This window comes from Mauremys reevesii, unplaced genomic scaffold (assembly GCF_016161935.1).
Source record: "Mauremys reevesii isolate NIE-2019 unplaced genomic scaffold, ASM1616193v1 Contig89, whole genome shotgun sequence".
NCBI classification, from domain to species: domain Eukaryota; kingdom Metazoa; phylum Chordata; order Testudines; family Geoemydidae; genus Mauremys; species Mauremys reevesii.
Genome location: NW_024100905.1, coordinates 84,195 through 108,596, shown reverse-complemented (window position 1 = coordinate 108,596; position 24,402 = coordinate 84,195). Strand labels below are relative to the sequence as shown.

Below are 24,402 nucleotides of genomic sequence, written 5' to 3'. Positions count from 1 at the left end.
TTTGTTTGGATTCTCACTCCTCCCAGAAGAGGGAGGACACTTGTTGCCATGGTGACTGTGGAGAGCTACACGGAATTTATTGCCCAGCTGCTGAGGGGAAACTGAGGCATGGCCAGAGTTCAACTGAGGAACAGGCTCACCGGATGCCAGGCCAGGTAAGGGCCTCTTCCAGAACCCACTCACTGAGAACTGGTGGTTGTGTGGATTATTTTGATGCAGAGTTTTATGGTGCTTTGCAAGGTGGTGGCATCAAACTGTGATTTCATATGTGGTTGTTCAGGTTATTGTACCCACCATCCCCGTGGGATCTGTGTGCTAGCTAAGTGGTGTGACTAGAACTGCCTGTCTCATTTACTGTTCTGTATTGACACTCTTCACTGTGGTGTCTATGCACCTTCCATGTAAAATCAATAGTTAGACCCTTAGTGGTCTTCATGGAGTCTCCTGCACTCTTCCCTTTTGAGGTAAAACTCTGCGTGGGGTACGTTTTGACTTTTTTTGAACTGGTTGGTTGGCTTGTTTCAGAGCTTTTTGTTGTGTTATTGGGGGGGGGGGTGTCAGTGTTGGGTGTCGTCATTGTTACAGGCCTTCCCCTCTGTTTGTTGGGGAATCTGTGACTGGGCACTAATGCACGTGGACCTTCCTCAGTGTCTGCTAGTGAATTGACACCTTTAGTTTCTTTGGCTTTAGTTGAAATGTAGCAGCCTGGTGCAGGGAGACTCCGTGCTCCTTGTGCTGAGTTTGCTGATGAATGTTAGAATGGCCAAACTGGGTCAGACCAATGCTCCACACAGCCCTGTATCCTGTCTTCAGACTGTGGCTGTTGCTAGATGCTTCAGAGGGAATGAACAGAACAGGGCAATTATTGAATGACCTGTCCAGTCCCAGCATCTGGCAGTCAGAGGCTTAGGGACACCCAGCATGGGGCTGTGCCCCGACCATCTTGGCTGATATCCATTGATAGATACAATCATGGAGGATGGGTCCAACTCTTTTCTGAACCCAGTTATAGTGTTGGCCTTCACAATATCCCCTGGCAATGAGTTGCACAGGTTGACTATGTGTTGTGTGAAGCAGTTCCATAGGTTTGCTTTTAACCTGCTGCCTGTAGCGTCATTGTGTGACGCCTGGTTCTTGTATTATGCAAAGGGGTAAATAATATGTTTTCTCTAACATTCAGGATTTTATAGACCTCTGTCATATTCCCCCCCCACCCGAGTTGTCTCTTCCCACCCCCTCCCCCCAAGCTGAACAATCCCAGTCTTCTTAATCTCTCCTCGTATGGAAGCTGTTCCACACCCCAGTCATTTTTGTCACCCTTCTCTGTACCATTTCCAATTCTAAAATATCACTTTTGAGATGGAGCTGCCAGAATTGCATGCAGTATGGAAGGTGTGGGGGAGCCCTGGATTTGTATAGTGGCATTATGATAAGAAGACAGAAAATATCTCTCCCGTTCTTAAGTCTGTTAGCTGTTTTTGACAGCCGCTGCACAGTGTAGCTAGTTCTTTGAAAACATATGCTTAGTGCAGGGGTCTCAAACTCAAATGACCACGAGGGCCACATGAGGACTAGTGCATTGAACCAAGGGCTGCATCACTAATCCCCCCACTTGCTGCCTCTGGCCCCATCCCCACTCCACCCCTTCCATTAGGCACTGTACCTGTCCCACGTCTTCCCACCCCAACGCTGCCCCCAGGGGGTGCAGAAAGAGTGCAGGGTGCGGCAGGGGCTCAGGGCAGGGCATTGGTGGGTGGGATGCAAGAGGGTGAGGGGTGCGGCAGCTGGCTCAGGACAGGGAGTGCAGGAGGGGTGTGGGATGTCACAGGGGGTTCAGGACAGGTGGTCAGAGTGTGGGATGTGGCAGGGGGCTCAGGGCAGGGGTTGGGGTGCAGGATGCAAGCTCCAGCCCAGCGCCGCTTACCTAGCGCAGTCTACCCTGGCCCCCCGCTGCTTCGTTCCAGGAAGCAGCTGGAACCCTGTCCCTGCAGGTGCAGCCGTGTATTTGAGACCCCTGGTTTAGTGACTCCAAGATCTTTCCTGAGCGGTAACAGCTCATTTACCCCCCATCATTAGCTGTGTGTAGCTGGGATTGTTTTCCAACCTGCCTCGTCTTCCCCAGCCTGCACGGACAGCGGGCGGGGGGCGGGGAAGGCGGGTTCTGCATCCCGCAGTGCGGGCCCTGGCTTGTCCCCCGGGTCAGGTTCTCCCTGGTGGGAGCGACGGCGGCACCGTCCTTCCTAGGGGTGCGGTCCCCGCTACGAGCGCCGATTGGCTCCGCTCTGACTGGGAGCCGATCAGAAAGGGGGTGGGAGGCTCTGGCCTCGCTTTGGTTTGTTCTGCGCAGGGCTCTGGGTCTGCCCGGTCGAGTCTCAGGTGAGGGCCGGACCGGGCAGCGCGTGTCTCCGAGCCGGGTCAGGGACGCGCTGAGTCAGCGCCAGGGACCCCCACTCCCCGCTGAGCCTTGGGCTCCGGCTGCCGCCTGTCCCCGGGAGCAGCGGGGCCGGGGCCGCAGGAGCCGGTTTCCCCGGGGTTGGGGGGAGCAGGGCCCGGCCGGGGGCTGAAGGGGGGGCAGTGGCTTTGCTCCCCCACATCCTGGCGGCGGTGGGAGGGGCGGCGAGGCAGAGAAAAGCGGAATCCGGCCCCGCGCGGGGCACCGGGACCTCCGCAGCGATGGCGGCTCTTGGTGCGGGAGGGGAAGCGCCCCGACCTCCCCGCGGAGGAACACGGGCCCGGCCCAGTGACCCCTGCGGCGGCCGCGGGGAGCTCAGCCCGGGACTGGGGGGGGGGGGGAGGAGCAGGTGAGCGCGGGGCAGGACGTGCAGCTGTAGCCCTGGGTGTGTGTAACCAGGAGCCCAAACCCTCCCCCCACCCCGCCTGGTCCCAGAGCTCTGTGTGGGGAGGGGGGGTCTGCCCCCCCAACCCACGCAGAGCCCCCCCACACCTCGCCCCCAGAGCTGTCAGTGCATGGGGGTGGGCTGATGTCCCTCCAAGCCCTACACTGGGATAATCAATAGGTGAACCACAGACCAATCCGGACCACCAGACACTTTTGAATGGACTGTGAAATCTTTTTATTTATTTATCATTACAGTTGGGGTTTTGTGGGGTTTTTTCGTTTTTTTTTGGTATTATTTTCTCTGGCGTCTGGATCTTTACTACACCTTGACCAAGAACTGTGGACCTTGAAAAAAAATGACAGACCACCCCTGCCCTAGGCAGAGCTCCCCCACCCCACTTCCAGAGTTGTCAGTGCAGGGGGGAAGGGAAACCCCCCAGCCCCATGCAGATCCCCCACCCCTCAGAGCTGTCAGTGTTTGGGTGGGAGGGATGAAGGCAGATTGACTTAAATTAACCAGATTTTATATTTCCACTGTTAATCATGATTTAAAGCAGCAAGCAGGTACCTCCACTTAAACTGACAGTTTTCATCTAATTTGCCATTTTTACTTTTTAGTTACTTTTCCTAAAGGGAGGCTGATTCTCAAACTGATAACCATTAAAACCTGTAGATCTATAGCTAAATAAAGCTTTTACAGTAAATTTGGTATTTTTTCTTAACCAGGAGGATACACTATATCTAGACACATTAATTGCTTAAATAATATAGCTACATGTACAGCTATTCAGATTTTCAACTTTTTAATTTTTGGGAATTTTTTTGGTTTTGGTCAAGCTTTATTTGGATGGAACTCAGAGTTCAATTAAACTTAAGAACATAAGAAAGGCCGTACCGGGTCAGACCAAAGGTCCATCTAGCCCAGTATCTGTCTACCGACAGTGGCCAATGCCAGGTGCCCCTGAGGGAGTGAATCTAACAGGCAATGATCAAGTGATCTCTCTCCTGCCATCCATCTCCATCCTCTGACGAACAGAGGCTAGGGACACCATTCTTATCCATCCTGGCTAATAGCCATTTATGGACTTAGCCACCATGAATTTATCCAGTCCCCTTTTAAACATTGTTATAGTCCTAGCCTTCACAACCTCCTCAGGTAAGGAGTTCCACAAGTTGACTGTGCGCTGCGTGAAGATGAACTTCCTTTTATTTGTTTTAAACCTGCTGCCTATTAATTTCATTTGGTGACCCCTAGTTCTTGTATTATGGGAATAAGTAAATAACTTTTCCTTATCCACTTTCTCAACATCACTCATGATTTTATATACCTCTATCATGTCCCCCCTTAGTCTTCTCTTTTCCAAACTGAAGAGTCCTAGCCTCTTTAATCTTTCCTCATATGGGACCCTCTCTAAACCCCTAATCATTTTAGTTGCTCTTTTCTGAACCTTTTCTAGTGCTAGAATATCTTTTTGAGGTGAGGAGACCACATCTGTACACAGTATTCGAGATGTGGGCGTACCATGGATTTATATAAGGGCAATAATATATTCTCAGTCTTATTCTCTATCCCTTTTAATGATTCCTAACATCCTGTTTGCTTTTTGACCGCCTCTGCACACTGCGTGACATCTTCAGAGAACTATCCACGATGACTCCAAGATCTTTTACCTGACTCGTTGTAGCTAAATTAGTCCCCATCATGTTGTATGTATAGTTGGGGTTATTTTTTCCAATGTGCATTACTTTACATTTATCCACATTAAATTTCATTTGCCATTTTGTTGCCCAATCACTTAGTTTTGTGAGATCTTTTTGAAGTTCTTCACAATCTGCTTTGGTCTTAACTACCTTGAGTAGTTTAGTATCATCTGCAAACTTTGCCACCTCACTGTTTACCCCTTTCTCCAGATCATTTATGAATAAATTGAATAGGATTGGTCCTAGGACTGACCCTTGGGGAACACCACTAGTTACCCCTCTCCATTCTGAGAATTTACCATTAATTCCTACCCTTTGTTCCCTGTCCTTTAACCAGTTCTCAATCCATGAAAGGACCTTTCCTTTTATCCCATGACAGCTTAATTTACGTAAGAGCCTTTGGTGAGGGACCTTGTCAAAGGCTTTCTGGAAATCTAAGTACACTATGTCCACGGATCCCCTTGTCCACATGTTTGTTGATCCCTTCAAAGAACTCTAATAGATTAGTAAGACACGATTTCCCTTTACAGAAACCATGTTGACTATTGCTCAAGAGTTTGTTTTTCTATGTGTCTGACAATTTTATTCTTTACTATTGTTTCAACTAATTTGCCCGGTACCGACGTTAGACTTACCGGTCTGTAATTGCTGAGATCACCCCTAGAGCCCTTTTTAAATATTGGCGTTACATTAGCTAACTTCCAGTCATCGGGTACCGAAGCCGATTTAAAGGACAGGTTACAAACCTTAGTTAATAGTTCCGCAACTTCACATTTGAGTTCTTTCAGAACTCTTGGGTGAATGCCATCTGGTCCCGGTGACTTGTTAATGTTGAGTTTATCAATTAATTCCAAAACCTCCTCTAGTGACACTTCAATCTGTGACAGTTCCTCAGATTTGTCACCTACAAAAGCCAGCTCAGGTTTGGGAATCTCCCTAACATCCTCAGCCGTGAAGACTGAAGCAAAGAATCCATTTAGTTTCTCCGCAATGACTTTATCGTCTTTAAGCGCTCCTTTTGAATTTTGATCATCAAGGGGCCCCACTGGTTGTTTAGCAGGCTTCCTGCTTCTGATGTACTTAAAAAACATTTTGTTATTACCTTTGGAGTTTTTGGCTAGCCGTTCTTCAAACTCCTCTTTGGCTTTTCTTATTACACTCTTGCACTTAAGTTGGCAGTGTTTGTGCTCCTTTCTATTTGCCTCACTAGGATTTGACTTCCACTTTTTAAAGGAAGTCTTTTTATCTCTCACTGCTTCTTTTACATGGTTGTTAAGCCACGGTGGCTCTTTTTTAGTTCTTTTACTGTTTTTCTTAATTTGGGGTATACATTGAAGTTGGGCCTCTATTATGGTGTCTTTAAAAAGGGCCCACGCGACTTGCAGGGATTTCACTTTAGTCACTGTACCTTTTAACTTTTGTCTAACTAACCCCCTCATTTTTGTATAGTTCCCCCTTTTGAAATTAAAGGCCACAGTGTTGGGCAGTTGAGATGTTCTTCCCACCACAGGGATGTTGAATGCTATTGTATTATGGTCACTATTTCCAAGCGGTCCTGCTATAGTTACCTCTTGGACCAGCTCCTGCACTCCACTCAGGATTAAATCTAGAGTCGTCTCTCCCCTTGTGGGTTCCCGTACCAGCTGCTCCATGAAGCAGTCATTTAAAGTATCGAGAAATTTTATCTCTGCATTCCGTCCTGAAGTGTGATGTTCCCAGTCAATATGGGGATAATTGGAAATCCCCCACTATTATTGGGTTCTTAATTTTGATAGCCTCTCTAATTTCCCTTAGCATTTCATCATCACTATTACTGTCCTGGTCAGGTGGTCGATAATAGATCCCTACTGTTATATTTTTACTAGAGCATGAAATTTCTATCCATAGAGACTCTATGGAACCTGTGGATTCGCTTAAGATTTTTACTTCATTTGAATCTACACTTTCTTTCACATATAGTGCCACTCCTCCCCCTGCACGGCCTGTTCTGTCCTTCCGATATATTTTGTACCCTGGAATGATTGTGTCCCATTGATTGCTCTCAGTCCACCAGGTTTCTGTGATGCCTATTATATCGATATCCTCCTTTATCACAAGGCACTCTAGTTCACCCATCTTATTGTTTAGACTTCTGGCATTTGTGTACAAGCACTTTAAAAACTTGTCCCTGTTTATTACCCTGCCTTTTTCTGATGTGCCAGATTCTTTTTTATGTGACTGTTTATCATCTGATCCGGCCCTTACATTATACTTCTCATTCCTCTGCTCCTGACTATAACCTGGAGATTCTCTATCATCAGACTCTCTCCTAAGAGAAGTCTGTGTCCGATCCACACGCTCCTCTGCAGCAGTCGGCTTTCCCCCATCTCCTAGTTTAAAAACTGCTCTACAACCTTTTTAATGTTTAGTGCCAGCAGTCTGGTTCCACTTTGGTTTAGGTGGAGCCCATCTCTCCTGTATAGGCTCCTCTCATCCCAGAAGTTTCCCCAGTTCCTAATGAACGTGAACCCCTCCTGTCTACACCATCGTCTCATCCACGCATTGAGACTCTGAAGCTCTGCCTACCTACCTGGCCCTGCGCGTGGAACCGGGAGCATTTCTGAAAATGCCACCATAGACGTCCTGGATTTCAGTCTCTTCCCTAGCAGCCTAAATTTGGCTTCCAGGACATCTCTCCTACCCTTCCCTATGTCATTGGTACCTACATGTACCACGACCACCGGCTCCTCCCCAGCACTACACATAAGTCTATCTAGATGCCTCGAGAGATCCGCAACCTTCGCACCAGGCAGGCAAGTCACCATACGGTTCTCCCGGTCATCACAGACCCAGCTATCTCGATTTCTAATAATCGAATCTCCCATTACTAACACCTGCCTTTTCCTAGAAACTGGAAAATTCAGCATTTATTTTTTTTAAATAAAAATACCTTAAATATGCTGGATACGTTAGGGGGAAAAGGGGTTATCAAAACATGTTTTGCATTTAAAACTGATTACTTAAAGTCATGTATCCTGGCCATGAGCAGGGATCATAGCTGCTATGACACTATAAATAAATAAATAAGGTAATAAATACCTGTAGTTAGTGAATTGAACTGATTGTTTTTAGTCACCATGGGTGGGATCAGCAAAAGTACTTAGATGCCTAAATCCCAGTTTTGGCTCCGCTGCAATCCACAAAACTTCTGATAGGCCCCTAAGCTCACTTGGCACTTAAGTTTGAGACTAAAAGTTCTCTAGGTGTCTGTTTTAGCCTTTGAGGATATGCATTGGTGCCTCGTGTGACTCATCTGGACGTCTCATGTGATGACCTAACCACTGGACTAGACGTTATAATGTGGCATCTCCTCTTTCTCAGGCTTTTGTAGTCAATAGCCTCCCTGTGGTCTGGATTTAGGTGCCTATCTCTGACAGAGGGGCAGAGATTAGGACACACCCCACTGGTCAGCATCTCCCATTGGTTGGCTTAAGTGGCTCCCCAGCTAACGTGGTGGCTCCCCATTCATTTGATAGGAGCCTGTGTGCCTAAATCAGCTTTGTGGATCTCAATGGTGTTTCTTGGATTTTCTATCCACCTACAAGCTAGGAGCTGTGGGGCAATGCCTGAGTCCTGTGTGGCTCCCACTCCATGTTCGTTAAGACTTTCGAGCAGTGGTTCTCAGCCCATGTACCATTGTGGGCAGCATCCAATACTACCTGTATGGCCCTGAGGATGTCACATGGGCCGCAGCCGTGTGCTGATTGGCCTGCAGGTTGAGAACCACAGCTCCCCTTCTCACACCTAGTTTTCATCCATAGATGGGAAGAGCAAAACAAGCTTTGCTGCTTTTTCAGCTCCCAATCGGTTTCTTATCTTTGAATAAACTGAAATGAAGAGAATGGTCTCTCTGTACCTGCACAAAAGGCTACTGCTGTCCAAAGCTGCTTTAACAAACTGTCACCGGTGCGTAGCCAGCAGGGGCGGCTCTAGAAAGTAGGCTGCCCCAAGCACCGCGGAGCGCTGCGCCGCCCTTCCCCGGTCCCGCGGCGGGTCCCCTCTTCCCGCGGCTCCGGTTGAGCTCCTGCCGGCATGCCTGCGGCAGGTCCACCGGAGCCCGGGACCAGCGGACCTGCCGCAGTCATGCCTGCGGGAGCTCAACCGGAGCCGCGGGAAGACGGGACCCGCCGCAGTCATGCCTGCGGCAGGTCCGCTTGTTCCGGGCTCCGGTGGACCTGCCGCCGGCATGCCTGCGGGAGCTCAACCAGAGCCAAATGCCGCCCCCCCGGGAAACGGCCGCCCCAAGCGCCTGCTTGGCGCGCTGGGGTCTAGAGCCGCCCCTGGTAGCCAGTGACTGGCACCACTTCAGTGGCCTGACTTTCTTCAAGACTTCATCAGCAAATATGTTCTGCTGGAATATTATTCCTTCTAATTTAAGTTATTTTAATGGATTATAATAAGTTTAGGCCATAACATACTGTTATTTCAAGTTTAATTTTAAATTGGTTTCTTTTAAAACTGTATTTATTTAAATAAAAAAATCAAAATTTAAACCACTGGTTTTTATCCAGCCAAGGGGGTGGGGAAGACTGTGTCCCTTAGTCCTTCCAAGGTGCTGTGTCTGTGCCCCTCCCAAAGCTGCATCTCAAACTCACCCCCCTCCAACTTCCCAGAGTTGCCAGTGCACGGGGAGGCACTAGGCACAGCTCTGCACTGTGTACCAGGGCACACCAGACACACGGCGTGTGCACATCCCTGCCTGCACCCCACACCCAGTGTTCTCCCTCTCCTGACCAGCTCCGAATTGAGGAGTGAGAGGAAATGGGGAATCTTCAATGAGGGCCTGATGACAGAGGAGCGGGTTGGTTACTGCACCATTCTTAGCTCTGGGCTTTTGTTCTGATGAATGGGGGATGGGACACCACAAACAAACCCACTGACCCTTATGCTGTCCTGACTGTGTCATTGCAGATTCTAGGTCAGCTGGGAGAGGAGCCAAAGCCAGGGACACTGCACTGGCTGGAACTGACTCTGCCATGGCTGTGTAGAGCCATTTCTTGCAACTGGCTCCAAGCTGATCAGAGTCCAGCACCCACCGCTGCCTCCCTGAGAAGAGAGATGGGGAACTGGGCGGAAGCAGATCCCCCTGGACAGCCTCTTAACAACACCACAGACTTGAAGAGTGGAGGAGAACCAGGTAACTGGAGCTTCCCTGCCTAGGAACAGGCTGGAGGGAGGAGATGCCTTTCAGGGGTGGGTGTAGCTGTCTTTCCTCCTCCTCCTTCCCCCACCCCCGCCCCATGCAGCAGGGGCTATATTGCTCCAATGGACTCGGCTTGTGCAGCACGTGCTCTCTTGTGTGGCAGTTGCACGTATGGTTTTTAGGACTGTACGTGTTCTATCCCCTTGAAAACGTTTGGCTCACGTCTCCCTGGGTCGCTCCTGTCACTGCTCTTTCCTTCTGGTTGTTTGTCCTTCCAGTGTGTGAGCTGAGGTGTTTGCACTCATAACCCATGCAGAGCCCTGCCTCCGAGCATGGTCAGGAACAGGTGTGGCTGCCTGTGGCCACAGCACATTCATTTGTGTTTTGCCACTGAATGTATCATGCCCTCAGATGTGGCTCTGGGCACTAGGGAAGAGGATTTGCTAAGATTGAACTCCAGCAGGGGTTCCCTGGATTTACACTCCCTGGGATGCAGGCGCTCTTCCAATGTTCCTGCCAACCTTTGGTTGTTAATTATGGCAACTCTGGATATTTCATATTAACCATATAAATGCTCCAACCCTTTAACTTTCCTGTGACAGTGAGTTCCGCAGTCTAACTATACATTGGCTGGAAAAAATAGTTCCTTTCCCAACCCTTTAATCTAATTGAATATCCCTGTCACATGGTCTGCACAGGTTTTCACTCTATGCCTGGGCTCTGTGTTGGCTTTCTTCGGTGCTTCACCTAGCTGCAGGGCCCAGGTCGTCCACTCCCAGCCAGCCACCATACCCACCCATTCGAAAGTCCCCAGGGATGCATCTGGGTCATCTGTGGGGCCCATCTTGCAGAGCCCTACCCCGGCATCTCCCAGTGCCAGATTCACCATCTTTTGTTCCCTGATAACCTCCTGGAGTGTCTGCTTTTGGCCTGCCTGCCATATCATCAGGGCCTGTCGTTCTGACTGTTGGGACTGTTGCATTTCTTGCACCGTGGTCACCAGCCACTTTAGGGTCTCCTCCATGCTGGCAGCCACTATTAATGATGGCTAGGAGGATCCTGGACGAGCCCCCAGTGTCACAGGGTCTACACAGGTTTCCACTCTCTCATGCCTGGACCCCGTGTTGGCTGGTTAAAATAGAGTCCCCACATCACCTTCGGTGCTTCACCCTTGTGTCTTTATTTACAGTGCAAAAGTGTTATCTCCCCTTCCCCCCAACAGCTATCCCCAGTCAGACCCTCCCAGGGTCTCCTGGCCCGTAAGGCTCCTTTCTTTTGGTGAGGTGACAGAGATGTAACCCTCCCAGGCCAGCCTCCTGCCTGAGCTTTCCTCAGGGCTTTTAGAGCCCTCCTCAGCCCAGCTGTCGCTACTTAACTCATAGCAGTGAGCCAGCCCTCATCTAGGCCTGCAGCTGGGCTCTCTGCTGACTGCCTGGCCTCCCTACCAGACATTAGGGCTTTAGCCAGCATTTTAGCAGGGCATTTGAGGGATTTACCCCTGCCCTGCCACAATCCCCTTGTGACGTTACTGACATAACCTGTGACCATATAGATCATTGTTGCAACCACTGTTATATATTTGCAGCCAATATTGTACAAAGGGTGTCACGTAAGGTGTCTATAGAAAGCATGATCATAACCAGCAAATCGTAACCAATCTGTATGTGTGAATTTTTGTAGTTGAAGTTATAAATATTGGCTACATACTTGTATATCAAGGTGTTTTGATTCTAAGAAGCCTCAGTAAAACATTTGGTCAGCTAACTCTTGAGAAGGGACTAATCTCATTAAATGCCCAATCAAGAAACACTTAAGAGACAGTGAACCTTGGGCGACGCCAATCCACATCTGAGCTTTCCTGAAAAGGTTCAAACTAGCATGTAAACCGGGGGTAGGCAACCTATGGCACGTGTGCCGAAGGCGGCATGCGAGCTGATTTTCAGTGGCACTCACACTGCCCGAGTCCTGGCCAGTGGCCACCGGTCCAGGGGGCTCTGCATTTTAAATTAATTTTAAATGAAGCTTCTTAAACATTTTAAAAACCTTATATAATTTACATGCAACAATAGTTTAGTTATATATTATAGACTTATAGAAAGAGACTTTCTAAAAACATTAATGTATTTCTGGCATGGGAAACCTTACATTAGTGTGAATAAATGAAGACTTGGCACAGCACTTCCGAAAGGTTGCCAGCCCCTGATGTAAACAATGGCTTCAGCCTGCAAAGGAGTCGTGCATGGACATGTGACTTGCCCATGTGACTCCAGACGCCATCTTGCTGCTGGAATTTTTCCACAGTAAGAACAAAGAGATGTCCTCCAAGGCAGAGAGTATTAAAAGCCCTGGAAACTCCTCCATCTTGTCTTCCCTCCTGCTTCATACCTCTGGAGGGACTTGGTACAAACTGAAGCTCTGAACAAAGGACTGAATGACCGATCCCAGCTGTGGATGTACTCCAGAGACTTGATTTGAACCTGCAGTTTATTCCATTGCTGCTACAAGCCTGAACCAAGAACGTTGCCATTACTGTATGTAATTGATTCCATTTAACCAATTCTAGCTCTCATCTATATTTCTTTTATGAATAAACCTTTAGAGTTTAGATGCTAAAGGATTGGTGACAGTGATTTGTGGGTAAGATCTGATTTTGTATATTGACCTGGGTCTGGGGCTTGTTCCTTTTGGGATCGGGAGAACCTTTTTTCTTTTACTGGGGTATTGGTTTCCATAATCATTTGCAGGGGCGGCTCTAGACATTTCACCACCCCAAGCAGGGCGGCACGCCGCGGGGGGCGCTCTGCCGGTCGCCGGTCCCGCGGCTCCGGTGGACCCTCCGTAGGCGTGCTGCCTGCCGCCTCTCGGCGACCAGCAGAGCGCCCCGTGGCGTGCCGCCTAAGCACGCGCTTGGCGTGCTGGGGCCTGGAGCCGCCCCTGATCATTTGTCCCCATAACGAGTGGCACTGGTGGGATACTGGGAGACTGGAGTGTCTAAGGGAATTGCCTGTGTGACTTGTGGTTAGCCAGTGGGGTGAGACCAAAGTCCTCTCTGTTTGGCTGGTTTGGTTTGCCTTGGTGTGCAAAGGAACCTCAGCCTGGGGCTGTAACTGCCCTGTTCTGAGCAATTTGTCCTGAATTGACACTCTCAGTTGGGTCCCACTAAAGGGCATCATTGTTACACCCCTTGCTCTTGTGTTACGAGACAGGGAGAACAAAGGGAAAGTGATAACTAGCCCTTTAAGGGACAGGCAGGAGGCTACATCCAGTGGTGAGCTGGAGCCGGTTCCCACAGGTTCTCAAGAACTGGTTCCTAAAACTAGACTTCCGTGGAGAACTGGTTGTTAAAGGGCCAGGGGGTAGGCAAAGAACTCCGCTCCACAGGCCGAATCATCCTGTTGCTCCCAGGATTCCCAGCTGGGGAGGTTGAGGCTCCCCGGGCCCCTCCCCCGCTTTCCCCCAGCTGCAGCATGGCCAGCTGCTGGCACCAGCTGGGCAGCTCAGCTGAGCTCAGGAGTTGTGCTGCTGCTTTTTGAGTGGCCCGGCAAGGTGTGTGTGTGTGGGGGCTGCTGTAAGCTCCAGGGCTGGCCAGAGGGGAGGGGGCAAGTGGGGCAATTAGACCAGGCCCTGCAGGGGCCCCCGGCCCCATGAGTATGTCTGCCCCGACCCCCTTAAATCAGAACTTTTTATAGGGAACCGGTTGTTAAGATTTTGGCTGCTCATCACTGGCTACATCTGCCTCAGATGTGATCAAGGCAGGCCCGTCCCATTAAGCATACTGCTGCCAATCAAGGGAAATTAAGGAGGGGTGCACCCACAGTACCACACCAGGCCACAAGGGGGCGTGCAGGGACTGTTCGCAGCTTTATCACCAGAAGCTCCCAGTCTGCCTTCTGCCCCATCTGTTATTGCCTAGACTGTTTATCCTGTCCCCTCTCAATCACCTCCATCTATGGTGAACAATCCCAGGCTTTTCAAACTCTTGTCGTGGATTTTCCAGGCTCCTGGTCATCCTCCACCCTCCTCTGAATCCCTCTGAATTCTGCAGGGTCCTTTCTGGGGATTAATTGAACTGGTGGTTTGGGGGGTGATGTTCTCCTTTGCAGTCTGGATGGGAGTTCGAGTTAATGTTTGTATCCAGAGCTGGGACAGAACCATTTAAGACGTCAAAATAAATATCTGGTGTGTGTCAGATCAGAGCCTGATGGCAAACAAGTCTAATTTGAGTCAGCCCTGGTCAGTGGTTTGAGCATTGGCCTGCTAAACCCAGGGTTGTGAGTTCAATCCTTGAGGGGGGCATTTAGGGAACTGGGGTTTCAAAAAAAAGCGGGGGTTGGACTAGATCTCCTGAGATCCCTTCCAACCCTGATATTCTATGATTAACAGGTTTTGATCTTCCAGGTCATCCAGCTAATTCCAGCTCCAGGAAACCTGCAGTATGGGATTGTCCAGCTGCCCTCAGAGCCATAATCGTGGTTACAATGGTCGTCGTCATCGCCCTAGTAGCAGCTTTGATAGGTAAGTTCCCAACCCCCGATGATTCAGTCTCTGGATGTGGAGCTTTCTTCCTTCACGGCTCACAGCTCCACCTCATCTCTCCCCGGCCTCTCTGCTTTAGCAGTCAGGTCAGACAGGAGTCTCTCTAGGCTCTTTCATGGCCCCCCACCCCCCTCCATTGTCATACCTGAGAGTATCACAGACACTAACGGATTTCTCCACACACCCCTGTGAGGCAGGGACGTGTCCTTGTCCTTGTTTTGCAGCGGGGGAGCCAAGGCACCAGGGCTGGTTCCACAAAGGGCACTGAAGGGTCGAAGTTCCTGTTTCAGGCACCCTGTGATCTGCCAACCGGGGAGCGCCTGAGTTCACCTGAGGACGACACTTTTGCTGTGACAGTTCCCTCAGCACTTCATGTTCTGCCTCTGGGCGTGTGCTGTTGCTTGGCTCTCGGCACCCAGAGGCCTGTCATACCCGTGGGGCGGGATCTGGCAGGTGTGCTTAGGCTGCTGGCCTCTGTGAAACAGGTGGGGGACAAGGAGACCCCCCCACCCTTAACCCTGCCCCAGTGGTAGGGCCCTTCCCTGGGATATGAAATTCCCAGTTCCAGTCCCCTCTGTCTGAGGGGAGACAGGATCTGAATAGGGGTTGCCCACCCCACGGGAGTGCCCAGCCACTGAGCTGTGGGACAGTCTGATGGGGGGAGGGGTGGGGGGGTCTCAGTATTTCCTGCTGATGTTGTTCCACTTTGATTTAATTGAATAATTAAATATTAATTGGGCCAGAGAGTTAGAATCTCTCTGATCTAGTGCTTAGGGCGCCTACCTGAGCCGTGGGACCCCTGTTCTCCAATCCCTGCTCACCAGGGAGAGGGGACTGAAGCCGGGTCTCACGTCAGGGTGAGAGCCCTGCCAGTGGGTTAAAGGTGATCAGGGAGGTCGTCTTCTCTTCCTCCCCCTCCTCCCCCACCCAGCCATTTTCAGTGGATTTGGGCACTTGCTGCTGCACTCGCTGTCCCAAGAAGTGACTTAGGTACCTGACCCCAGGGCAGGGGGTTCCCGCTGCAGGTTATCAGGGCTGGGCCCCTCCCTGCAGCCAGGGCTGAGGGGCTGAGCTGTGAGAGGGGTGGGGTGGAGGGCACAGGCTTGTCACTGTCTCCTATTGGCTGGCTCTGCAGCCCCTGTCTAGCGAGCTGGCTGTTGTGGAGCCCGTTCTTAGGCACCGCTCCCGCCCCCCACTTCACTGCGTGGGGCACCCGGGCACCCAGCTCAGGCCCTGTGGGTCCCATTGTTGTACCAGGGGTTTCCTAGACTAGTAAAAGTTCAGTGTTGGCAAACGCCTCCGTCCCTTTGTGGATCCGGCCTCAGGGATTTGCCCTGGGTCAGGCAGGGAGTCTAGCAGAGCTTGGAACTGAATCCAGATCTCCTGAGCCCCAGTCGTCCAGGGCAGCGAACACAAGACAGTCGCTCTTTTCCCGATTCCAGCCCCTCTGTTTCTCCCTTTTACACTCGGGGACTTTCTATTCACAGCTGTTTGCATTGATGGACTGACACGGGTAACTTGTCTGCAGCTCAGGGCTCTGAGGTTACAGGCCTGGCCTCATCTTCCTGCCGCCCCTCCCCTGGTTGTCCCCACAGCAGGGCTGGCAGCGGCTACAGCATTGCTGGTGTGAGCTTTATTCAGCTGTCAGGGGAAGCCCCCATCACTGCAGTGGTGCTGCTGAGAATTGAATCCTGGGGTCAGGAATCTCCAAAGAGAAGGTTCCCCAGAGGTGTTAAACTCAGCCAGTTGGTGCATACGGGATGTGCAATTACAGGCTATTTCCATTCAGTGTGAACCTCACTCTAATATGCAGCAAGGTGTGGGGTTATCAGTGGGGCGCTGGAGGGTTTAGCAGCTGGGCGAGGGGTCTGGGTGCTGCTCGCTGGGGTTATTAGAAGATGCTCTCACTGCTCCCACATTCCCCTCAGTGTAGTCACACGTTGCAGGCTGCGTTCCAGGGGATCTGACGCTTTGATACGTGAGCTGGGTGAGGAGGGAAACCCGCTCAGAGAGGCTGTTGGATCTGAGGGCCCCTCGTCTGCAAGGTGTCCTTGTCTGGGGCCCAGCAGGTCTGGCAGCTTCTCTGCTGCCACCTGCTGGTGGTTTGGAGGCTCTGAACTTCTAAGGGTATGTCTACACTACAGGAGTAGTTCGATTTAACTTAGGTCGAATTTGTGGATTCGACCTTATGAATTCGAATTTGTGTATCCACACTAAGGACACTAATTCGACTTTGTGAGTCCACACTAATGGGGCAAGCATCGACTTTGGAAGCGGTGCACTGTGGGAAGCTATCCCACAGTTCCCGCAGTCCCCGCTGCCCATTGGAATGCTGGGTAGAGCCCCAATGCCTGCTGGGGGAAAAATGTGTCGAGGGTGGTTTTGGGTAACTGTTGTCATTCAACCATCACTCCCGCCCTCTCTCCCTGAAAGCGCTGGCAGGAAATCTGTTACCGCACTTTTCTGGTCAGTAACAGCGCGGACGCCACAGCACTGCGAGATGGAGCCTGCTGCGATCATCACTGCACTTATGGCCGTTGTCAACTCCTTGCACCTTATCATCCACCTCTTCCACAGTCAGCTGCTGAGAAATCGGGCGAGGAGGCTCCGGCAGCGCGGTGAGGACATGAAGTGTCAGAGTAGCACAGACCTCTCAGAAAGCACGGGATCCCGCGCCGCGGAGATCATGGTGGCAATGGGTCACGTTCATGCTATGGGTCGGCGATTCTGGGCCCGGGAAACAAGCACGGACTGGTGGGGACCGCATAGTGCTGCAGGTCTGGGATGAATCACAGTGGCTGCGAAACTTCAGGATGTGTAAGGGCACTTTCCTTGAACTGTGTGACTTGCTGGCCCCTGCCCTGAAGCGCCAGGACACCCGGATGCGAGCAGCCCTGACTGTGCAGAAGCGAGTGGCCATAGCCCTCTGGAAACTTGCCACACCAGACAGCTACCGGTCAGTAGCGAACCACTTTGGCGTGGGCAAATCTACCGTGGGGGTTGCTGTGATGCAAGTAGCCCACGCAATCGTTGAACTCCTGCTCTCGAAGGTAGTGACCCTGGGAAACGTCCAGGTCGTCATAGATGGCTTCGCCGCGATGGGATTCCCAAACTGCGGTGGGGCTATAGATGGCACTCACATCCCTATCCTGGGACCGGCCCACCAGGCCAGCGAGTACATTAACCAAAAGGGCTACTTTTCAATGGTGCTGCAAGCACTGGTGGACCATAGGGGACGTTTTACCAACATCTATGTCGGGTGGCCGGGCAAGGTTCATGATGTGCGTGTTTTCAGGAACTCTGGTCTGTTTAGACGCCTGCAGGAAGGTAGTTTCTTCCCGGACCACAAAATAACTGTTGGGGATGTGGAGATGCCTACAGTGATCCTCGGGGACCCAGCCTACCCGCTAATGCCCTGGCTCATGAAGCCCTATACAGGCGCCCTGGACAGTGACAAGGAGCTCTTCAACTACCGGCTGAGCAAGTGCAGAATGGTGGTGGAGCGTGCTTTCGGACGTCTCAAGGGGAGATGGAGGAGCTTTCGGACGTCTCAAGGGGAGATGGAGGAGCTTACTGACTCGCTCGGATCTCAGCGAAACCAATATCCCCATTGTTATTGCAGCTTGCTGTGTGCTCCACAATCTCTGTGAGAGCAAGGGGGAGACCTTTATGGCGGGATGGGAGGTTGAGGCAAATCGCCTGGCTGCTGATTACGCTCAGCCAGACAGCCGTGCCGATAGAAGATCCCAGCGGGAAGCGCTGTGCATCCGGGAGGCTTTGAAAGCTAGGTTCCTCGGAGAGCAGGGTAACCTATGACTGTCCAGTCTCTTTACAGAGAAGCTGAACCTGCCCCTGTTTCACTTACTATTCACTTTTTTCAGCGGTTACATACCCCGTTCCCCAGGTTTCCCCCCTTCCAACAGACGTTTAAAAATAAAGTTATTGGAACATTTTTAATTCACAAAGTTTTCTTTACTAACGAATTCGCGTTAAAGGGTTCAAACAGGGACGCAGACTGTGGTGGGTACGGTGTGCAGTGATGTACAGACCGCTTCTACACTCGAGGACTGACAGCTCCTGCTCCTACAGCGGTCTCTGGGGGGAGGACGGTTACAGGAGGGTGTGCAGGAAGGGGTGGGTTTGCAGGAAGGGGTGAGGGGTGTGTGGGAAGGGTGAGTAGGTGTAGGGGGATGATGGCTTTGGCTGGGGCTCAGGGCATTGGAGAGGTTCATGGCTAGGGTGGAAGGGCATGGTAAGGGCAGCCTGCCTTGCCATTTGTGGATGCCAGGCGCTCGGACCCTGGGGCAGCATACACCTCACAGACTGACCCGGGGCAGCATACACCTCCCACAGTGACCCGGGTGCCTAGTGACTGCACTCTGTGTGTGACCTGCTGTTGATCCTGCCCCCATGTCTGTAACCTGTTAATGGTGGCTGTCCTATGTAATTAACAAACCCCTCCCCCCCTTCACACAAAGTCTTCTGCAAAGAAACATGACGGAAACAGTAATGAACAGCAAACTATTTTTAATACTCAACTACACAGTTGGGGGATGAAACTGGGATTTGGGATCGGGTGAGCCAGGAAGGGAAGCAATTCTCATACTTTAGGGAATGAGAGCTGTTTGGTACATGAGCGCTCTGCTGGGGTGGAGTGACAGTTTTCACGGCCCCTACCGCCCCTCCTTCTTGTGATTTTGGGTGGGGGGGGACAGGACTTTGTGGCGGGGGAGGGCGGTTGCAGATACAGTTCAGGGGGGCTCTCTGCTCCTGCCTGTGGTCCTGCAGAACATCCACAAGGCGCCGGAGCGTGTCCGTTTGCTCCCTCATTAGTCCAAGCAGCGTTTGAGTCGCCTGCTGGTCTTCCTGTCGCCACCTGTCCTCCTGTTCCCTGTGTGAGCGCTGCTGCTGAGAGAGGGTCTCCCTCCACTGGCTCTGCTGGGCCGCCTCGGCTCTGGAACAGGCCATCAGTTCAGCGAACATCTCGTCCCGAGTCTTTCTCTTTCGCCGCCTAATCTGCGCCAGCCTCTGTGAGGGAGATGCCGGGGCAGTTCGGGAAAGAGCCGCAGCTGTGTGATGGGGAAAAAGGAAGTGATTTCCTTGCAAAGATACATGTTTGCGAACACTGAACACGGTCTACTCAGTTTCTGTGAACAAGACCATACAGGGCACCTAATCTCATGTGCTCTCAGGACAAGTTTGAATTTTTGGCATTCGCTTTCATTGCCTGGGGTCTTGCACTGGAGATCGGACAAGCGGGGCAGGACAGCAGAATCCGTGTAGCAGCCAGGCCTGGTAAGCCGTAAACTTTAGGCTGCTTAACAGTTAATGGATAGCAGTGCCCTCCTGCTGCAGGCAATCTGGAAAGCATAAAGTCTGACCCTGTTCCAGCCCTCGCGGCTGTCCCCGGGAAAGATCACTGTATGCTTTTCCTCTGCAGCCGGTCATTGTTATGCAAATGAAAAGTCAAGCATTCACAATAGTAACATTACAGTAATTCCCCTAATTAGATGCAGCAGTCGCTGAGCGAGATCACCCTGAGGCGGGTCAGCAGGAGAAACAGAGCGCATGCTGCGTGAATCCCTGCACAGACCAAGGCCCTATGCTGCCATGCTGGTCGAGGCAATGCTCCCACTATACCTCAGGATGGCCTGGCACGGAAGAGTGTGCTTCCACGGAGCACCCAATAAGGCACCTCTCCCCAGGAACCTCCTGCGGAGGCTTTTCGAGTACCTCTCCGAGAGCTTCGTGGAACTGTCCCAAGAGGATTTCTGTTCGATCCCTATATGCATTGACCTTCTTTTCATATAGTTTTTATTCCTATTTTGTTAAAAAAATAAATGTTTACATGTTTATAGCACTTACCGACTGATCCTTCCCCTGATTCAGAGTCCGGGTTAACGGCCAGGGAGGGTTGGTAGGGGATCTCTGTGAGGGTGATGAAGAGATCCTGGCTATCAGGGAAAGCAGTATTGTAAGCGCTGTCACCTGCCTCGTCCTCCACAAACCCTTCCTCATCTTCCCCATCATCGAACATCGCCGAGGAACTGCCCGTCGACGCTATCCCATCCTCAGAGTCCACGGTCACTGGTGGGGCAGTGTGGCAGACCCACCGAGAATGGCATGCAGTGCCTCGTAGAAGCGGCATGTCTGGGGCTGGGCTCCGGAGCGTCCGTTTGCCGCTTTGATTTTTTGGTAGCCTTGTCTCAGGTCCTTGATTTTCACACGGCACTGCGTTGCATCCCGGCTGTATCCTCTGAGTGCCATGGCTTTGGAGACCTTCTCGTAGGTCTTTGCATCCGTTTTTTGGAGCGCAGCTCCGAAAGCACAGACTCATCGCCCCACACAGCGATCAGATCCAAGAGTTCCCGGTCAGTCCATGCTGGGGCCCTCTTTCTACTCTGAGATTGCATGGACTCCTCTGCTGGAGAGCTCTGCATCGCTGCCAGTGCTGCTGAGCTCGCCACGACATCCACACAGGCAATGAGATTCAAACTGGCCAGACAGGAAAAGGAATTCAAATTTTCCCGGGGCTTTTCCTGTATGGCTGATCAGAACATCTGAGCTCGGACTGCTGTCCAGAGCGTCAACAGAGTGGTGCAGTGTGGGATAGCTCCCGGAGCTACTAAGTTCGATTTGCATCCACACCTAGCCTAATTCGAGCTAGCCATGTCGAATTTAGCGTTACTCCACCTGTCGGGGTGGAGTACCGAATTCGAACTAAAGAGCCCTCTAGGTCGAATTAAATGGCTTCCTGGTGTGGACGGGTGCGCGGTTAATTCGAATTAACGCTGCTAAATTCGAATTAAAGTCCTAGTGTAGACCAGGCCTAACATTCTGCCTCTGCCTATTGTACCTGCTCCCATGAGATCAGTCACAGAAGTGACCCGCTCGGTGTTCACCCTGCGCTGCCTTCTGGGCTGAGCTGCCCAGCTCTGTAGATGTGGCTGTGGAAGGTGTGAGCACATGACACTGCCCTTAGCCCTGTACGAGAATCCATGTGCTGGGCAGCAGGAGCGTGGGACCTGCTGTGGGGGCGGGGGGAGGCAGAGCACCGGTGCAGGAACTGTGGCCCCTCCCCCACTCCTTCCCCCCAGGGCCAGTGGAGTGTCTGGGGCTCCCCACAGCAGCCCAGGTTCCCTGGGTGGCTCTTAACACACCCCGGCTCTGGCTTCTGGCCTGGCCAGGTGTCGGGGCCTCGGAAGGAAAGAGGAGCGGGGGTGGCGGCATTGGTGGGAAGAGGGGAGCAAGGCCCAGCTCAGCCCCCCACGAGGCTGGTGCTGGTAGCAGGGGCTGCACGTCATAGCAGGGGAGCTCCCCATAGCTCCCCGGCCGTGAAGCGCAGCCCCTGCTGCCGCCACCAGCACCGTGCCTGCCTGAGGCTCTACGCCCAGGTTAACAAGTGGGCAGGCCTGGGCCCCCCATGTTAAAACATGGGGGGGGGGCATGGCCCCCCCTTACCACCCCATTCCAGTGCCCCTGCCAGACACACTCCTCCCTTGCTCTCACCTTCCCCATTCCCTTGGCTGCACACTCTGCACATCCCCAGCCCGATGGGGGCTTGGCCTGGTTGGCCTCTGGCGCTGCCGCAGTGTGTGTGTCATAACAAACTCCAGCCACGCTGCTTGTCGGGTTGCTGGGCCGTGGCCTCTGGTGCAGCTGCTGCTGGCCACTCTCAGACTGGCCCATCTCTCCCCTCAGTCTGATCCCATCGGGCAGTTCTTGTTTCTGCCCCTGCTCGTTCTCCACAGAGATGAGAGATGGACGATCTCTCCCCTTGTGTTTTGTGTTTTCTAGTGGTAACATCTAAGCAGCCTCCTCCATGCCCCCCTGCTGCCCCCTGGTGCCCGGACGGCTGGATCCGGATCCAAGGGAAATGTTACTATTTTTCTAAGGCTGAGGAGAACTGGACCTACAGCCAGAGCTTCTGCTCGTCACACGCTGCCTCCCTTGCCGGGATTGAGAGTCCGCAGGAGCTGGTGAGAAGCCGGTTAGATGCTTTGTGCCAAGCCCAGCGATCGCTGGCACCACTGACAGGGCTGGAGTCAGGCTGGGCTCAGCCCCTGTAGGGCCGAGAGGAGCCCGGGTGCCTCCCAGGCTGGGCAGCCAGAGTCAGTGCGGTTCTGGCAGCTGAATCCTGGCTGGACCTGGGGCTCCAGCCCCTTGACCCTGTGTCTGTCAGAGCCCAGGTGGGAGACTCGTCCTGTGCAGGGCTGGGCTGGCTCAGTCAGCTCCAGACCAATGGGCTGCCTGGGGCTGGAGCAGGTGAGAACCTGCCCCCCCAGCTCAGCCCAGCTCCAGGGTTTCCTCATGGGTGGGGCAGGGGGAATCCAGCTGCAGGTGAGGTCTGCTTTAGGCCTCTTCCCCTCAGCTTCCCTGCCCTGGTGGCAGGGGTCTGTCTGCCCTCCCCCTGCAGCCCCCTCTCCCTCCTGGCCCTGCTGTGCTCTGAGAAGGGGCTGCTGGGCAGACAGTGACCTTGCAGCTCAATTCCTGCTTCAGCCAGTAGCTGCCACGGCCCCAAAAATGAGGATGTGGGAAAGTAAAGGGTTAATACATATCAGATCCCAGCACCCAGTAACCATGGAAGAGGCCTCTAGAAATCCCCTGCAGCCCAAAGAGGGGAGCAGCAGAGTCAGGGTCCAACACAGCTGATGCATTTATTGCATTTGTAAGGATTCCCTGCTGCCATACAGAGGCAAACTGGACCACTGGATCGGCCTCTGGAAGGACACGGGCCAGGTCTGGAAATGGGCCAACGGGACCAAGTTTGACCATCGGTGAGTTTTCTCCCTCTGCGCTGGTCAGAGGCACTGGCAGTGCCCCACTGGCTGCTTTAACATCCCCTTCTGCTGGGAGCAGGGCCTGGTGCAGGGAGGGGGATCCTGAGGAGCTGAGAGTGCAGCAGCTCCCCTCCCTGACTTGGTCTGTGCCTGGCACACACTGACTCTAGCTCCAATTGCTTCTGGGTTACAGGTTTGAAATAGACAGCGGAGCAGACTGTGCGTACTTGGATGAAGATATCACTGTGATCAGCTCAAGCTGCAGCACACCAAGAAAATGGATCTGCAGTAAACCTGATACCCCTGGGAAGGGAGAGGAGCGAGCGGTGGGAGGGGATTCCTGAACTCAAGAGAATCGCAGACTAGCTGTGACAAAGCCTGGTTCTGGTCCCCTCCATGCTGCAGCCTGGTTCCTTGTTTCTTAGTCTGCCTCCAGGATTTTATCCAGTCCTAGTTGTCAATTACCCTAATGCTGCCGTTTGTGACCCTTCTCTCGGGGAGGCTGTCACAGTTTCAGGTAACTGGATCTCTATCCCACCTCCATCAGATGAGGGCTCTAGGCTCCAGCCCCCACCCCCCCCAGTCTCTGGGCAGAGACCCTGTCCCACTCCCTGACCGGGGCACTTAAAGTTGCACAGCTCCCGTTCATACACTGCAATGTCCCCAGCAAGCCAGTCTGACTAAGAGCCAGCGCCTGCGCTTTCTTTCTGAACACAATGCCCAGCCTGTTATAAGCTGAGAGAGGGCTGTGTGCTAGCGGATACATTTATTCTAGGGCAAAAGCATTGTGGAGACTCTTTGCTGCTTTTATGTTACATATAATGTTGCTACATCCATTTCCCCATGATATTATTGGCCAGCAAGTTATTAGTTTTCAAATGATGCCTTTAAAAGATGTATTTTGTATAACGATTATTACAATAATGTGTAGGGGTGTGAATATTATTTATTTTTATTATTACAATAGTGTGAATACAGCTGTGATCACCTTCCCCCATGGAGCAGAACACAAGCAGAGAGAAGCCATTCATACATTTAACACACTGGTCCCCAAAGAGACTGCGGGGGGTTGCAATGTCCCAGATTCTCAGACCCCCTCACTGCTGGGGATCATCTCCTCAGCACCAGCCTTGAAATTTCCCCCCTTGCTCAATTCATCCCATTGGCTCCTGTTGCTCCCTGGTGCCTTCAATGATTTCCTGCCCTTCTGGGGTTTGTACACTTCACACTGGGTCATGGCTCCTTGCTGTAGCCACAAACTGCAACGCCTGCCTTTGTGCAGACAGCCTCCCTGCAACCCCTTGGGTGCCAGAGATCGGCTTGGGCCTTGGGCCCTCCGTGTTGGGTTCTGCATAGTGTTGGCA

General features: G+C 52.2%; 1 protein-coding gene across 1 annotated transcript; it reads left to right on the top strand.

Moving 5' to 3' along the window:
- Window positions 1–13,366: 13,366 nt before the first annotated feature.
- Window positions 13,367–24,377, top strand: LOC120394997 (C-type lectin domain family 2 member D-like). The gene is made up of 6 exons (XM_039519171.1): window positions 13,367–13,370; window positions 14,121–14,237; window positions 22,056–22,237; window positions 22,932–23,035; window positions 23,232–23,555; window positions 24,006–24,377. Exons 1-5 carry the CDS (start codon window positions 13,367–13,369, stop codon window positions 23,380–23,382), a joined length of 558 nt encoding a protein of 185 aa, XP_039375105.1. The 3' UTR covers window positions 23,383–23,555; window positions 24,006–24,377.
- The last annotated feature ends 25 nt before the right edge of the window (window positions 24,378–24,402 follow it).

What these genes read in the sequence shown, in the direction of transcription:
- LOC120394997 (XM_039519171.1), top strand. An exon ending in CCTAGTAGCAGCTTTGATAG is followed by an intron (nt 14,238 to 22,055) that starts GTAAGTTCCCAA and finishes TGTGTTTTCTAG; the next exon opens with TGGTAACATCTAAGCAGCCT. An exon ending in GGGACCAAGTTTGACCATCG is followed by an intron (nt 23,036 to 23,231) that starts GTGAGTTTTCTC and finishes TCTGGGTTACAG; the next exon opens with GTTTGAAATAGACAGCGGAG.